Source organism: Pseudopodoces humilis, chromosome 16 (genome assembly GCF_049639895.1).
Source record: "Pseudopodoces humilis isolate 2021_Gansu_Grassland_sample_001 chromosome 16, ASM4963989v1, whole genome shotgun sequence".
In the NCBI taxonomy this organism is placed as follows: Eukaryota; Metazoa; Chordata; class Aves; order Passeriformes; family Paridae; genus Pseudopodoces; species Pseudopodoces humilis.
This window is the reverse complement of record NC_142215.1, coordinates 13,433,026-13,448,135: the sequence shown is the minus strand read 5'-3', so window position 1 is coordinate 13,448,135 and position 15,110 is coordinate 13,433,026. Positions and strand designations below refer to the sequence as shown.

At 39.2% G+C, this 15,110-nt stretch overlaps 1 protein-coding gene across 11 annotated transcripts in view; it reads right to left on the bottom strand.

The window, feature by feature from the left end:
* Positions 1–15,110, bottom strand: part of TCF12 (transcription factor 12) — a 159,528-nt gene that overhangs the window by 34,036 nt on the left and 110,382 nt on the right. For 2 of the 11 annotated variants that reach the window (XM_014251126.2, XM_088063136.1), the window contains exon 1: positions 4,989–5,130. The exons of 7 other annotated variants lie outside the window; for them this stretch is intronic. In XM_014251126.2, the coding sequence (XP_014106601.2) occupies positions 4,989–5,111 (123 nt within the window). In that variant the 5' untranslated portion in view covers positions 5,112–5,130. Of the gene's footprint in view, positions 1–4,455; positions 4,600–4,988; positions 5,131–10,739; positions 10,761–15,110 lie in introns of those variants that run through there. 2 more of the 11 variants (XM_088063137.1, XM_088063135.1) reach the window with 2 other exon arrangements.

The following is a 15,110-nucleotide window of genomic DNA, read 5'->3' as shown; positions in this document are numbered from 1 at the left end:
GTTTAACTGATATTTAAGCAAGATGATAAAATGAAGAGCCCTAGTGTACTAAGTCAGTATAACCACATCCTCGATCATATTTTTGTTTCCAATACCAGGTGTAAAGGTTCATGTATTTAAAAAATGCTTCACACCATCCAAAATGAAAATAAAAGCCTCCTTTAAGAGAATACTCCTGTCTGCAAATCAAATCATATTTTCTAAGGATGGTATAAAATTCAAACTTCTTAGAGTAGCTAAACTGAATTCCATCTTGAATAAATGTTTATGCAGTTTAGGCATGCTATACATGCCTATTTGGGTATTTCTGAAATGCAGAATCCCACTGTAAAGATACATAACACAAGTACTTCCTAGCTTCTTCCCTAGGGAGTGGCAATTTTAAAGTCATGTTAAAAAGCGAGAGGCAAACTTAGCAAAAATATCAAGTTCAGTATAGAGAAACCTTTTGGCCTGGTTTGTTGTTTCATTATTAGTAGTAGTAGTTTTTATTTTTATTTTAGTGTGAACTAGAGATGGGAAGAAAAAGAAGGTAATGCAGCAAAAGCAACATCAGAAAGAAATATGTATTTACATATTGCTTGAAGATTTTTTTTATACTTCATTTTCCACACAAAATCTCTTCACCAGACTCTTCAAATCATGCTGTCACTAAGGGACACATGCAACTATGTCTTCAAAAATTCCTGATTAAATTCAGATTTTCAGGAAACAAAAACCAGAACATTTGAAACTACTCTGCCTGTTTCTTAACCTGTTCCCCGTATTTCAGCACAGCTCAAGCTGTGGGAGGAATCCCCAGCAGCAGCAGTGACCCCAGACACATGCAGCAGTGGATAGGGGCCATCTTTTCCGTTTGTCCCTCTCTTCTCTGAAGCCACTCTCTGGTTCTGCACCTCCAGCATAGACTGTTGTATTTCTCCAAACAGACCGTGCTGAGCACGGGCACGTTCCTCTTTGGTGTGTGCCTTCTGAGAAATACAGATCTGCCCCTACAGCACCTGAGCCCATCCCTGGCTGCTGTCATGAGCCCAAGGAAATGGACATAACCTTCACTTTTAAGCATTAATAAAGCTTGTTGCAGACAAGACACCCTTCTGGCAGGGGACCACTGCTCAGCAGATTGGCAGTTCAACCCAATGGAGTGGAGCAGGGAAAACTCTCTTGGGCTGAAGGATTGGAACTCATCGTTTCTTAGTGGGATGGGGAGGGGAAAGAAAAGAGCGAGAAACAGAAAGAAAATAAAAAATCCAGCTGACCAGTGTTTACTACCTCTCTTTATCCAATGTCCACAGCCATGTACCCCTAGAGATTTTCCAGATGATCTTATATTTGTCCTGACTCACAAATGTTAGCTCTGACCTTGTGTAAGTTGCTGTGGGCAGCATATGGTACAGAACAGCTTTAATTGTACCTTCCGCCCTGTGTACTAGCTGGCCCAATACTAATAAAAGCAAAATTGAATCTTAGCACCTGGTTGCTCCAAAATTTACAAACTGAAAACATTTTACATGGACGTTAGAAGCCTAAGTACATTATTTATTGCATAACAGGCACAGCAAGGCATGCTGTCGTGTCATCTGAGCATCACGCAGGATTATTAACGTTTCGCTCTGCTCTAATGCTGAGAGTGACGGCTGCAAGACGGGCAATGGCTGCACTAAAAAATCCCCAAATATACCCAGCTCTCCCCACACCTCTGTGTATTTCTTCATTTATACACAAGTGCTCATCAGCAACATGTTTATAAAAAGCTTCTTACACTCTCAAAATTCTCAAGGAAAAGAGTATTTTCTACAAAAAAATCCCAATATAAGCTATTTCACCCATAAAGCAAATCACAAAACACTACGTATATGCAAAATACCTATATCACCTGACCTTTTTTTGTCCTTTTTAAATAAGCATTGTAGAAATCTACTGTAAAAGATGCAGCTTCTCCAACTTGGAGAAAGGCTCAATCTCAGCCTATGATGAGAAAAATAAATATTTATTCAATAATAAAATAAACTTGTACATAGACTGGTATATTAAATCAACCCATAAAAAGCACAAAATAAAACAATAAAGTAAATAAACTCACAAATTTATTCTCACCTGAAATAGTAGTAATAGGTGATATGAAATAAAATATAATATTTTTTCAAAAATTATTTATTTTGGTGATAACTGACACATTACTGCACTGTCATATATATCAAAATAATTCTACAGTATATTTAGAAAATAACTAACTTATTTCTATACTTGTAGGTGAACTGAAAACAGTGGAAATCATGCAAGTCTATTTTACTTTTAAACACAAAGATGGTATCAGACTTCTATTAAATATCATTTTGGTACTGCTGCACTTCCTAAAATCTAGATGAAAAGACCACAGTGAATGAAGAAGTTTGCTTAATTATGCATTAATTAAAAAAATAAGAATAAAATAAAACCACAAAAAAGCATAATTTATATTTGTGCTATTATCTATACCTAAATATTTCTGCAGCTTTATTTTTAATGGAGATTAGGTATTTTAATTATTTGGGGGGCTGAGGTCTGCAGTATGGCTCTTGAATGAAAGAGAAGATAAAACTTTATTGACAGAAACAATTTTTAAGTATAGTTTTAATTTTTTGTAAGTATAGTTTTAATTTTTATAGAGCTGAAAGCTCCAAATGAAAATGTTGTAAGCTTTCCTTAAACTGGGGGTATTTTCTATATGTCAACAGGTGAAGAGCAAAAAAAAACCCCAAATCAACAACAAAAAAACAGGCTATGTCTAGTGCAGTGCAAATGCTTTATTTTCTTTATGAAACAATAAGGGTTTTTTTGATTTAAAGGGGATTCTTGAAACATGTATTTTTTCCTATAGCACCTATCACATATAACAGTAAAATTTTACTCCTCAGCAAGGGATTTGTATTAAACCACTACTTTTTACTTTGATGTGTCCTCCCTAAAACATAAAGAAATTAGAAAAACTGAACTTCTTCTAATAGTAAAAGTCCCTGATTTATATTTCAGGCTTTAATATATGTGTCAGTCCCCACCAAATCATCTATCTGCGTGCTTATATTCTTGGTTTTCAGCATAATATTAAGCTTTGTTTTGGCTTACAAATTAGAGAAATTGAAAAGAACAAAACATTTTTAATAAAAAGTTTACACATTTTCTACATGTAATTTGTCATTTATTTTGCGAGTAAATAAATCAAATTTTATCTACATTAGCAGTAGATGCAATAGCATCTCCTTATCGAGGAATGCCAGCATCCAAAATCTAATACAATGAGCTATATAAAAATCTCCAACTTGAACAATGAGGTTCATGCTAACAACGACTAATTTGTCAGACAATAAAAATAAAAGCACTGAGACATCAAAATTAGGGTATGTACTGTTCTCTCACTGTAGAAAGGTTCATACAAAGATTTGGCATACACACCAAGAGGCGGGTTTCAAAAACTAACACAAAAACCAATCCCACAACTCTACATAACCTCCTTATGTATATTTAAATTAGTAATTTAGGCCAACTTGCAGTATTCCTAGGAGAAAGAGTGGTAAAAGTTACTACGATGATTTAAAAAAAAAAATTAAATAAAACCTTGGGCAACATGATATAGGATGATCATATGATTTGTCATCTATTTACTAAGTTTTCAAGCTCATAAAGGTCACCTCTGACCCATAACAGGCACATGCTATCAATTTTCAAGCTCATGCCCTCCTACAGTACCAGCACTTACATCTACTATATGCCTGGAAATACTTAATAAGATCAAAGCCTTTTTTCCTGCTACAAGAACAAAGAGAAATGTTGTAATAGAGTGATCTGTGCTCTAGAAAGAATAAAATCAAAACTCCATGCAAGTTATATTCCCTTTGCTTCAGGGGTATTGTATAGTTAATTTTACTTAAGTCTTATATATATCTTCACATAAAACTTCAAACAGATTGTTTTAGCCTAGGAGCAGACATGAAAGAAAAATCATTTCGTATTTGAAAGACAGCTGGCATTTATACCAAAGGAAATGAAATAGAGACCAAGCGATTTTACTGATTCCCCAATCTCTCCTCCAGTGTCTTTGCTGTTATTCAAGAAGCTCATACGCAGCGTCTTTTATGCATATAAAGATCCATAATTTAATTACGATTGAACAAAAATCTTGGCAAAAAAAAAAGTTTACTAATGAAAGCAAAACTTACACAGGCCCACAGGAGGACCAGCAATAAAGAAACAAAACAAAACAAAAAAGCCACAAAAAAAGATCAGTATCAGCATCTCCCATTTTCCTACTTAATACTATTTTTATAGAAAAAGAAAGCCAAAACCACATACAACATAAACAGACCGAAAGAAACACACCGTTGTTAATTTACCATCGTATGCTAATTTCTAAACACAAAAATCAGAACTGGTGTTCTAATTTAAAAATTAGAAGCATCTACCACGAAACAGAAATACCTCGTTCAATTTCCACGAAGTTAAATCCACAGGGAAGAGATTTGTTTGGTTTTTTCTCCCTCTGGAATCTGCATCTCCCCCCCCCTCCCGTGTTTGCGGGAACATTTGATGATTCCGAACTCCCGCGGCGAGCGCCCGGCGCGGGCAGGGCAGCGCTGGCGGCCGGCCCGGTGCGCGGCGCTGCCCGGGGCTGGGGCCGCCGGAGCCGGGGGGCTGCGGAGCGCCGCCCAGGGCAGCCCTGCAGCGCTTAGCGAGGGAGGGCACCGCTTAAAAACAAACCCAAAACAACCCCCAAAGACAAGCCGCGGGCACGCAGGAACACAAACTTCGGCGGGTCTTGCGCGGCCGCGCGTTCCCCGTCACACAAAGCAGCCCCCCCGTCCCAGCCCGGTTCCCGCACAGCCCGGTCCCCTCAGAGCCCGACCCGCCGTGCGGCCCCGGGGAGCTCCCGCCCCAGCCGGGCTGGCGGGGCCCCGGAGCGGAGAACTTGCGTGAGCCCGGCCCGGCGGCCCCGGACAAAGGCGGCCCCTCACCGTCTTGCCGTTGTAGTAGTACATGAGGGAGCTGCTGCCCACGCCGGGCACGGGGTAGGCGCAGTACATGGCGCGGCTGGCGCGGGCTGGGCTCCGCGCGCCGCCTCCCGCTCCCCACGGCATCCACCCGCCGCCGCGCACATGGAGCGCTCAAAGGCGGCTTATGCAAAGCAGGACTGAACCATCTCCGGCCGGCGCGGGGGTTGGGCGCGGGGGGCGCGCCAGTCCCCGCTCCGCGCCCCGGCCCCGGCCCCGGGAGGAGGCGCGCACGGGCCCGCGGGCGCCGAGGGCTCGGCACACGCAGCCCTACGCTCCGGGAGCCGCAGGGAACCCGCACATGGGCACGTCCTGAGCCCTGAGATAATCGTCTGCTTTTTGTTTTAATTAAATTAGTGCACTTGTGGCCGTGCAGACGCAGCTCGATGCAGCTCCAGCCACAGGGCCATCTGGCTCTGACTAAAGTTGCTTCCAACTTTGGCAAACGTCTCCCAAAGGCCCGGGGAGCTGCTGGGAGCGAGTCCCAGGGCAGAGCCCGAGCACCCGGTGCTCCCGGGCCCCCTCCGAGCAAGGGCAGCCTGAGGCAGGGAGTGACTCTGACACTGACAACACCTACACAAGGTGCTTGGGTTTAAAAAAAAATAAAATAAAATAATAGTGTAAATATTTTCGCTTTATGGAATCATCCAAAATCCATCTTTAAGATGGCGTATACAAACTATAAGGAAGGATTATCTTGGAAACCCAAGTCCAGGGTCCCTTTATATTGTATAATACATTTTTGTATGGATAAAGCACACATATGTGCCCATACAAGACAGGGAATAGAAGGGAAGAGGACCTCAGCAACTTTGTCACACCACAAAAACGTGTATTATTCAATACAGCAAACAGACTACAACTTCCAGCACAGAGATCCCTCAATATTTGCACACTATCAATGCCTGGTAGGCCTTTTTGCCTTCTTTGCTGAGCACTGGTATTAACTAACATTAACTCTTACTGAGGCGTACATTTTTTTCTTTTCTACAAGTGAACACAGCTGGTTATTAACAGAGCTTCTGCTAAGTCAGATACTGATTTCAATCCAGGAAAAAAAAGGTTAACACACAACCACATTTCTCCACCTCTAGTTGTGTCTACTGCCAATGCTGTGAATTCTCCCTGCCTTTCTCCTGACAAAAGCAGGAAAATATTTCAGGATAAGGAAAAAAATGGGTAAAGTTCAATTCAGCCATTTACAGGGAGAGAAAGCAAGTTGCAGAAGTCTGGTTCATTCTGCCAAGCACCTCGTGTGTCAGTGAAACCCTCTGAACTAAAATGATCCACAAGGGTGATAAACTGACTGCAGCTGAATACTGCAATCAGATAAAAATCTCTGTGTAATGTCCGTTATCTGAGGACATAACTACTGTAGTGTCTATAAATATACAGAATATATACACACTGACAAAAAATATTCCCATCTCAAGCTTCAAATGCTTTTTCAGTGAACTCTTCCAGTCAATTAGACTACTGTGCTCAGAGTATGTTGGCAAATACATCCTGAAGTTTCCATCTGCTGAAGAGCACTTGCATTTTTACTGCAAGTCAAACTACGCATCCAGAACTGTTTAACTATGCAGGAAAGCTAATGATATCTGAACCAAACTCCTCTCCAATACAAAAGGCATAGCAGCAGCAGCTGCAAAAAAGAACATCACTATACTGCAGACTATTAAATTGCCAGGCCTGCAGAGTGACTGGCGGCTTCCTTCTTCCCTAGGGACCACAAAGACCCATTTCAGTCCCCAGAGAGTACGTAAGAACCTTTGATTTGCAGCTAACAATGCCATTCCTTAAAGCTTCTCACTAATGTTCAGGACTCTGCAGATGAGACATGCTAAAAGATCTTCAGATCTTTGCATGTGCTACTTCTTATACTGCACTAGATTACAAACACTACTTCAGAATTATGTACAACTTAGAAAAGTTGGAAGAGGCACTTTCAGCTTACAGACTTGAAGTAGTAAGAGAACCCTTTAAAAAAAAATAATTTTAGCATGCAAACATTTGAAACATTAGAAATACTTCCAGGGTAACTGCAGTCAATTCATTGAAGGAAAGACTATCACCAACATAGCTGTAATTGCTACTGCACCTCCATGCACACAGGCCCAGTTTTCAAAGTAGTTGTATTAGAGACGAAGAGCATGATCAAGCCCCCTTCAAATAATAACCATTATCCACCTATATACAAGCAATTGGAAAAATGTTAAAATCATCAAGCAGAAAATCCTAACTTGGCTGTGTAGCACTGGTGGGAGGCTGCTCTGTGTCCAGCTACCCTATACTTGTACAGAGCAATGTAACAAAAATACATAGGTCAGATTAACTAGTAATGTTTACTAACACTATTAACATTTATCAGTAGGAGTAAATCATTAACCTTGTTCACCAGCATGGGTAAGACAAAAGCAAAAATATGATCAATAAAACTGAGGAATGCCATTGCAAACGTCTGTTTGTAGACAAACTGGTCCCTCCATAATGAGTCACTAAATGAATTTGCTCCTGACTTAGTTCCCCACAAATCAAAAGGATAACAATTGCATTTTACCAAAAAGAAAATTACTTGTCCTACACTCAGTTACATCGTTGGGAATAAAATCTTGAGTGCCCAGTGCTTGAAACATACCATTGTATCTGCTCTACCTTTACTGTATGAAAACATTGTTTCTCACATTTGGTACATTGATTCACCATACAGGATCAGCCATAATTCCATCAGCAAATCAAATTTTAAATCACATAAGTTTACTTTCACCAGGATGAAATATGAACCTAAAAAGGAAGAATTTGAAACACTGCTGAAAAAAATGCTATGTTGTTAGCAATAACTCTGTATTTGCAGGAACTGCTACCAGGTAACTATTCCAAAAGCTCCTGAAGTCCAAAGCAAATTTTTGTTTTGTGGTTGCAATTTTTCTAATCCTCATTTAAGCCAAGCAACAGCTGCTCTGAAATTTGTTTTCTTAAGAGAATCATGTTACAGTGAAATGAATCATAGCTGGATCAGCGATACTGTACAGGGTACAGTTGTTTACTCCATTTTTCCTTGGTGACAAGTCAAGGGTTAATCTTATGACTCAGCCTGACAAAACAAGTCAGCTGGAGACAGGGCCAATTTTTTAAACTTGATTTCAGACAGACATGCCGTCAGCAGAGGAGCACTGAACTGACATGCACTTTGTAGCCCGAATTGTTTCCACTCATGACCCTGTAGTGTGTGTCAAAAACAATAAACTGGCTGTTCCTAAAGTATGTAAAGAGATTATGAAAGCTGATGCAGAGTGAAATACTGACCTAAAAATAAATGAAGCTACCTGTAAGAAAGTATTTTCAAAGATGATTTTAACACTAAGAGATTTTGTGAATGAACCACATGTTCTCCTTGAAAACAAACTTTTATGTGAAATACATTTTTGTTCCATTTGTCAGAGCCACAAAGAAAATACACCATAGAGCATATGTAATTCATCACGTGAATTTAAAAAAGAAATAAATATAATTTCTACAGATTACTGAATGTTATACCATACGAAAGTTAGTTATATACCTGTCTCAACAGATAAGCCATTCTCCAGTCAAACATATTCCATGAAACTGAAATATCAAAATGCTTTAAAAAGGTTAATACCTTTCATAAGTTTTGTTATTTTATATGCACCTGTTCTAAGACAAAAAGCACCAAATCTTTTTAAATTATGTGCTACTAGAAATTAAAGCTCCTCTTTCACCAACAACAGCAACTGTGGTGTGTAAGCCCAAGTATCAAGTAATCTCCTTGTGGAGAGTTAGCTTCAGTCTTGTTGGAAAAAAAAACCAGTAACATGGTGAGAGCCCAAGCCTGCTTTGGATGGGGAAGCTAGATCTCTTGTTCTTACCAGCTTCCATTAGTTTCTTAGGGGCTAGGCTAACCTAGCTTTGGAAATAAGGCAAAGGCCCTAGAACTCCCTCCACCCAACATTGCCCAAGGCTGGAACTTCTTATCAATTTCAACCACGTTCAACAGAGGAACAGAAGTTTCACAAGTGATAAAGTTCTTATCAGTTCTGAGAAAACTGGAACCTGAACAGGAGAGACAGACTCAAACTGATACAGAACAACCTGTTGCTATCTAAAATATACATAGTAATTTTGAGCTGCTTGTCCAGCAGAAGTTATGAAAAAAAAACCCTTCTATATATCTTAGGATTCCCAATATAACTTCTTTTAAAGCCAAACACTTATGATGATTAACTATAGCAGAGCCAGAGTTAGGACCATTGCTAAGCCATGCATTGAATATGCTGCATCACGTAGCTGTCAGAATAGACAAGATTTCAAGCTGTAAGAAAGAAACCTGGCTGTTTTCAGGGGAAAATGCAATGCTTATTATATTGTCCTCTATGTAATTCATCAGCTAAGTAAATGTTAATTTATTTCAAAATCCTGGAAGGATAGTCTTCCGTGTTAACTAACCACTAAGCATGCTGCTCAGCAGAGATGGAGCAGATGAGCTGTATGGAAGGCAATTTAAAATAACCCAGTAGACTGAATTTTATAGGCAGTCCCTCCTGCCAATATCCAAAGGATGATGTTTTATGCAAATTAATTTACTAATCTACACAAGAGCTAAAATGGGTGGTTTTTCTTTTCAAAGGGTTTGTCCTTTAACTGCATATTTAACATTCATGTTACTATAATCAGGGAAAAAAGAAAGAGTTTGAAGGGATAGCGAATAGAGTAAATACTAATTAAATGGATATTAATTGCTATCCACTACTTTTACCTTGCAGTATTACAAGGCTGAGGGATGGTTGTTGGGGATTTGGTTCTTGGTTTGGGCTCTTTTTTTTCTGCAAAAAAGCTTCAGTTACCTCTGGCAGATACAGGTAAAAAAATAAGGATTATTTTTTAAATAGGAAACTGTAGCTAGGATTTCTCTGTTTCAATAGTTCTTTAAATTATAATGAATTTCTTCAATATTCAAGCTGAATTTATCCAATTTTATGATATATTTAAGTTACTAAATATTTTCTTGGAATGGGAAGAATGAAGAAATAAGCACTGTATATGCCATTCTTCAGAATCAATCACAAAATAATTTCTTAGAGGAATGTTTAAAATTTGTTTCAAAATCATTCAAATATAACTTTGATAGAATATTGCTCAAATTCAGCAAGTTCTATTATTTTGCTGAAAATATAAAGCACTTTGCAGTTTGAAAGCTTTTACAGGAAGGTCTTAACTACCCATATCTACATTAAAAAGTAAACAAACATTTTTATTACTCTGAAGCAATAAATGATCCTATCAGAAGCCAGATAATCATCACAAAATGTGCTAAAAACCTACCCAATCTAGAAACCTATACAGACCTTAAATGAGTTTTAAACCCGAGATAAATTAGCAAGGCTGTTACTGAAACTCGGAGAATCACAGAATCAATGGCTTGGAAGAGATCTTTAAGATCATTAAATCCAGCCCTGCCCTAACACCTCAACTAGACCACGGCACCAAGTGCCACATCGAGTCTTTTTTAAACACATCCAGGGCTGGTGACTCCACTACCTCCCCGGGCAGACCATCCCAGTGCTTTATCACCCTTTCCGTAAAAAACTCTTTCCTAGTATCCAGCCTCTATTTCCCTTGATGTAGCTTGAGACTGTGTCCTCTCTCTGTCAGCTGGTGCCTGGAGAAAGAGACCGACCCCCACCTGCCCACAACCACCTTTGAGGAAGTCGTAGAGAGTGACGACTCCGTGAAGCAGAGATCCCATCAGCTCAGGCTGGCCAAGGCAATGTCTGCGAGCAGCTGCCGGTGCCTGCGGGCTCCCTCAGCCGGCCCGGCCCGGCCCGGCGCGGCGACTCCCGGCTGGGCCCGGCCGGGCCCTGCGCCTGCGCCGCCGGCCTGCAGGGGGCTCCAGAGGCACGGTCTGAGCCCGGCCCGGCCCGATCGCTGCCGAGAGCGAGGGGGCAATTCCCGGCCGGGGGCCTCGGAACTCGGCGGGGCAAAATGCTGACAGCCAGCCGTGCCTCGGCATAGAGCGCCTCGCATCCCTCCCCTTCTCCTGCACCCCGGCTGCTGCTCGGCAAAACCGCTTTGCGGATGAAGCCGAGAGCTATCGCCAGCCAAACGGGCAATGCTTCTGTCATCCACCATCAGGAATCCCCCTGTACCTTACAGAAAGGAAAAGCTAACAACTAATCCTAGCTATCGGTGCAAATGGAATGAAAACCCACAACTACACCTCCGACACTGAGCAACTTGCTTGCTTTATAAAACCCGATGTCACAAGCAACCGTGGCACCTAAATAGGAGGTAATATAATTCAGTTTATTTGCTTCACTGCGTAAAGACACATGTACATCTCAAATTTCACTTAAAGATCACGCAATGCTTTCATTTCAGTACCGTTCTTTTGAAAAAGCATTTGTTTTGTTTTTGCATTTGTTTTGTTTTTGTGTTGCCCATTTCTGACATGGCACAGCACAGGCAAAGCAACCTGCCCCACTTCGGGGCTGAGCGAGGAAGCGAAGGGAAAGCACTCACCTCAACAGCCCATCAAAGTCCAGCAACACAACATTCCTCACTGCTTTCCTGGCTGACGCCAAGCATTGTAAAAATCTTCCCACCAAAGCCACAAGTATTATCAAGCAAAAGATAGTAAGAAATAGTCTTCAGAAAAGCTTGTATCCTTATCTATTGTTATAAAACACCACACCAATTTGTGGTAATGGACACATTCATCTTTGAGGAAAAGCAGCGTTGCAGAAATTCCATGTAACTTCTCCCTAAATAACATGAGCTGCAATTCAGTATTTTTTAAATAACATTTTCTCTAATTATGCACAAAATGTATGGTTCTTTTACGCAAATCTACACTCTAATTTAAGAGCATCTAATACACTCATTTTGATATGTTTTGAAAACTTCAAAAATAAAGTATCTCCAGTAAATCTAAACACAGAGAAATTATTTGACATCATTATATATCCGTCATGGATGTATGTATATGCGGGATTTTCAGAGAAGATCTCTCAATTAAACAACCTCACATTAGTTCACCACAGTCAGATGACAGGACACTTAGTTTGGGAAAATGATCTGATTGCAATTTTTTAAAAAAAGCTTTTAAGAGAGGTTTGCTCAAGTACCTTTACCCTAATTCAGTGAGAACTCGAGCAGAACTCTCACAGCAGGACTTTGCAGTGGGCTGCCTGGTTGTTTAATGACAGCTAAATGTTCTCATGTAGCAAAGAGCAGGTGGGGATGCTGTAATCTGAGGTTACTGCGGTTTTCAGATAGATTTCAAATAAAGGCCATGTTGAAAAAAACCCTTACAATAATCTAACCAGAAAAACAGGCCTTTTTCTTATTAAACATAAAAATTTCAAATATTTTTACTTGGTTTGTAACATAATTTAGGGGTTGGATGTTTTATACATTTGCATTTTATTCAGGTTCATAGATGAACACAATGTTGACAAAGCAGTATTTAGCAATTCCCTAAAAACTTTATCCCATAAATCAAGTGACCAAAGAACAGGCATAAAGCAGAAGAAGATGGAAAACTGTGTCACGAGGAAGAAATTGTAAGTTCTGTGTTGCATTATCAGTAAGATTTATTTATTCAGTTTTGTTATTTAAAACTGCTTTCTAAAACACAGCAGAGCAGCAGAGGAGAGGGGTCAGGAGAGTTACTGCTGTCTTTGAGAGCTCTCACTATTAAAGACAAGTGACAGTTGAATGTATCACTTGACTGCGCAAGGCGATTCAGAACAGATCCAAACAAATAAATCCTGCTTTTCACATTTGGGCACCATTTGTGGACAGTGGGGAAAAAACCTTACCAAAAAATGTCCCCCTAGAAAGTCAGTTAAACACAACATTACAGTCAGTTCAACATCACAACAAGTATCTACCCAGGATGCTCCAAAGTTTTGATTCAGAGTCACACACTTCATAAAGTATTCCAATGGTGTTGCTTTCTATCAGTCTACTTCAATACACATGGAAATTGCTAATACTGACAGAAGTCCACTCAGTGTGGTGAACATTATATTATTTCTAATACAGTCTAAACTTAATGTCTCAAAAACTAGGTTTCACATAATCATTCAGAAAATACTTCCCATTCTACCATTTCAAATAATCTCCTTTTGCCCTTTAGGAGGGGTGGAGAAAGGAGAGAACACAGAAGGGAGTAACATCTATTATTTTTCTTCTTGTACCATTAGTATCTTTATGTGATATGTTTTGAAACATGTCTAGAAGCTCAGTTTTGAAAGACTGGCAGGAAAGCAGAAGGAAAGTGCCTTAAATGGGAGGTAGTTCTATGCATGCAAACCAAGTTTGCTCTATCTGCACCATAAATAATTCTTGCAAGGAATTAGCACCCATGGACTATACACATATTACAGAGGGTGATATATGAGGAACCCCTATGATGAAACTACAAACTGTCTTACATGTATTGGAAAATACAAGTTTGAATTTAGAAAGAAATCCCTGGTATCAGAAAAGACTCATTTGACAATCTCTTATTAAATAAATGCAATCCAAAGTTTAATATTAACTGATCATCTCAGGTGCTATGGAAAGCCTAAAATACTCAAAATACTTATTAGAAGCTACACAGAAAAGAAGCAGACATTTATGTCTGTATGTCACAGCTCATTTTCTGTAACAAAAATCAACAGATACAATGTATCTGTTGATACAGATTATTTCTCTGTTATTTCTCTGATATGACACTAATTAAATAGCACAAGAATGATGATAGATATTCACACTGTTTATCTTAGAATTATGACCTCATGATAGCCACCGATTATGGTACTAGTAACAAATGTTATTTTGAAATCTCTCCTACTCCACATGTAAATAGGAGGTTTTTGCTCACAGCCCACCCGTTTTTGGATGGTGATCTCCCTGGGTATGTCTGAGCGAGCCTCACTCGCCTGTCTTCTCCCTCCACAGCCTGAGCAGCTCTCTGGAAGCCCTGACACTCTGCTCTTCCTGGCTGAGGAGCTACACTGGTTTCAAGCCACATGATATTATTAGTGTCTGACTTAGTTAACTCCTACAATCAGAAAAATTCTCAGAAATACAACAGTTTTCAATCTCTGAAGACAATGTAACTCACTGAACAGTATTTTCCCCCTCTATAATATAAACAGAACAGCAATCTTGCTGCTCACTCAAACCTGGCTTGAAAAAAAATATGTTTTTTAATTGCTTTCCTTCTCTGAGTGCTCTAAATTTAGTAGTTATAGTTGAACATAAATGCATGCATGTCAATATTCAAAATGTTTTGGGCAGTGAATAACCACTTACAAGTTAACAACACAAAAACTTAAAAATGCATTTGCCTGGAACATTTAATTTTTACAGTAAGAGGACAAATTCAGATTGAGTTGCATTCCAGAAAGAAGCCAAACAATTCACCGGCACTTTTCTCTGTAACTGTTTTTACTTTAGGCCCTGATAAGAACACATTATAAAAGATAAACCTCAAAACAAATAATTTCAGAATGTACCATACAAAACCAAAGGAAAAGAGACAAACTAGAGGAAGGGTTGTTTGGGTTTTTTTGAATCATTATTACTTAAAAGACTGTTATTAAATTACAGTTATCTAGGAAATTAAATTACTGCTGAGTATCCGTTGACATGGCAGCCTTATCCTAACAAAAACATTGCAGAAACCAGTATTTTAGAAACTGGAAAATCAAAAAATACAGATTTGTATAACAAAATTAAGTATAAATTTTTTCTTCTGACTTTTCATATTATAATTAAACTTCTCTGCACTAAAGAAACTTTTTTCCACAATACTGACTTCTTATGAAGGTATATTCAAAATAAAGACTTACACTTACATAATGATCTACCCAAATTAAATGTCTCATGATGCTCAGTGAAATTTAATTTTGTGTCATCTTCCACATATGCAGTATCTAATATAATTTTTTGGATTTTTTGGTAATGTGTCATTTTATTTCAAGGCTCTATTCAGCAGTGAAAGCATTGAAATACAGAGAAACAGTGCTTAAAACCTGCAGCATCACAATCGTTGATTATTCACAGTAACTGCAC